The sequence below is a fragment of the Nerophis lumbriciformis genome, linkage group LG31 (genome assembly GCF_033978685.3).
Source record: "Nerophis lumbriciformis linkage group LG31, RoL_Nlum_v2.1, whole genome shotgun sequence".
Taxonomy (NCBI): Eukaryota; Metazoa; Chordata; class Actinopteri; order Syngnathiformes; family Syngnathidae; genus Nerophis; species Nerophis lumbriciformis.
The window spans coordinates 20,801,395-20,804,013 of record NC_084578.2 but is presented as its reverse complement, the minus strand read 5'-3'; the positions used below and the strand labels follow the sequence as shown (position 1 = coordinate 20,804,013).

At 40.2% G+C, this 2,619-nt stretch overlaps 1 protein-coding gene across 1 annotated transcript; it reads right to left on the bottom strand.

Annotated features, from left to right (window-relative positions):
• Window positions 1–476: 476 nt before the first annotated feature.
• Window positions 477–1,654, bottom strand: LOC133574217 (trace amine-associated receptor 13c-like). Its single transcript, XM_061926311.1, has 2 exons — window positions 1,482–1,654; window positions 477–1,287 (listed from the first exon to the last, which is right to left on the bottom strand). The coding sequence occupies exons 1-2, from the start codon at window positions 1,652–1,654 to the stop codon at window positions 477–479; spliced, it is 984 nt and encodes a 327-aa protein (XP_061782295.1).
• Between the last annotated feature and the right edge of the window lie 965 nt (window positions 1,655–2,619).

Genomic DNA, 2,619 nt, shown 5'->3' with positions numbered 1-2,619 from the left:
ATTACAACATGAGGCATTATGAGGAAATCTATTACATTGTTAAATAATACATCACTATTCCAAAATGGGTACTTCAAAGAATAAAGGTTGAGAGCCCTTTCATCCATCCATCCATCCAATTTTCACCGCTTGTCCCACCACTCTAAAATAAGGGAGAGCTTTTCAAAGAATGGTGAACATGACTGTGTCTCCTCAAAATGGTATGAAAACATTTCAATAGTGCAGTATTTTTTTCATGACGATCTCTATCACAAAGTCTAAGAGTCTGTTGTCGCGTTGTCATTTCCAGCAAAAAGATTCATAAAATAAAATTCACTTTATATGGCCAACGTAGACAGGAAAGGATTCAGGATGAATGTACATAAATCCCATTAAAATGTACTCTATCTAGAGAAAAGAGATATGAAATAATGACATCAAGCAACTGGTTAACTGATTTATGTGATCTCCACTGAAAATGAATATGACCCTTTTATTTACAGAATGTTGTGCCCCCGGGAGCCAGGCTGCAGTATGTGCAGGGTGATGATGTGTCTTATGGCTCTTCTGAACCAAGAATAAAACAAGGCATATATCAAAGGGTTTAAAAGTGAGTTGAAATACAACACATTAATCACAAGCATTATAAATGCAGCAACAGAGACACCTGCAAGAGTAACAATGTAAAATGGACAGAAACACATGAGGAAGACAAGGACAAGGACACCAAGAGTCCTGGCTGCCTTCAATTCTGATTTCTTTGCTCTTACAGCAACTGTATGTTGTGGTTTGACTGATGTAACATGAGAGCGCATGGCTCGGGCCTGAGACAAAGCAACCACAAATACTCTCATGTACAGAATGACAATGATGCTGAGAGGAAGGATGAAGGTCACTACAACATCCATAATTCCTGCATTGTAGTCAATAATAATGGTGCACTCTCCATAGCAGGACTGATACTTTCCAGGATGAGCCAGCTGATCCTTTAAAACGATGCTGCTGTAGAGGAGAGCGAAGAACCAACAAAAGAAAACACAAAGTTGAACTCTTTTTACAGTGACTTTGGTGTTATAGCGCAGAGGATCACAAATAGCAACATAACGGTCCGCTGATATCAGTACCATGTTTCCGACTGAGGCAGACGTCATGAAGTAGGACACATACTTATACAACAAGCACAGGACATCACCAAGAGTCCAACGGGATGCTTGTCGCACTATTTCTCCAGGCATCACCAGAAGGCCCACCAGAAAGTCAGAGACAGCCAGAGAGAGGAGAAGGAAGTTGGTGGGAGTGTGGAGCTGCCTGGAAACAAAGAAGAAATAAAGAAGACAACATATGTATTTAGTGGACTAAAGAAAATTAAAGGCAAGAGATAATTACAGTTCACACAGAAAATGAGATAGGACATTGAAAACGACCCATTGAAATTGTATTAATGTCATGCAACAGGCTACATTAGGAACATGTTGCTGTGAGCTGTGAAAATAAATAAGTGCCTGAAATGGGAGATTGAGATGATGACCAGCAAGTTGAGAATCGCTGTGAAGATGCAGATGATGGACAACAGAACGCTCAAAAGAACACCTTCAGACCAATGAGATGTGGGCTTCAGGCAGGATATGTTGATGAGCTGAGGAAAGCAGAGCTTTGATTTGTCCTCGATCTCCATGGTCTGGAAGAAGAAGCTTGAACTCTGCCAGATGTCTGTCCAAACCTTTCCTTCATAAATCTAATTTAATTCTTCATCTGTGTTGAATCTCCCCTTCAATGAGCCGACGTCAATGACTCGTTGTGCTCTCATTGATGGAGCAAACTGCCACTGTTTGAAGTCCCCTGGATGAACGTAAACACAGAGCGTAATACATGAAACACAGGTTGTGAGGCGGACCCAAGTGGGCACTGCCCTTTAAGGGGTTGGATGTTTGGCTGGGGTCAGCGTACCAATAACATACAAGCATGATGATAATAATAACAATAACAATAATAATAATAACAATAATAATAATAACAGGGGTTAGTGCGTGTGCCTCACAATAAGGTCTTTTTTTCTAGTTTAAGAGCAAAATATACATACATGACTCCAATATTTCTGAATGATTAGTTCCAGTGCCAACAATAATCTAGATGTTATGGTCATCATTGCTCACTGCTACACAAGAAGGTAAATACAATGAATACAAATATAAACACAACAGTTTTGTTTTTGCTCCCATTTTTCATGAATTGAACTCAAAGATTCAAAACTTTTACTATACACACTCAAATATTGTTCGCAAATCTGTCCAAAACTGTTAGTGAGCATTGCTTCTTTGCTAAAATAATCCATCCCACCTCACAGGTGTGGCATATTAAGATGCTGATTAAACAGCAAGATTATTGCACAGGTGTGCCTTAGGATGCCCACGATAAAAGGCCACACTGAAATGTGCAGTTTTATCACACATCACAATGCCACAGATGGCGCAAGTTTTGAGGGAGCGTGCAGTTGGCATGCTTACTGCAGGGATGTCCACCAAAACTGTTGCTCATGAATTGAATGTTAATTTCTCTACTATAAGCCGTATTCAAAGGCGTTTCAGAGAATTTGCCAGTACATCCAACAGGCCTCACAACCGCAGACCACGTGTAACCATG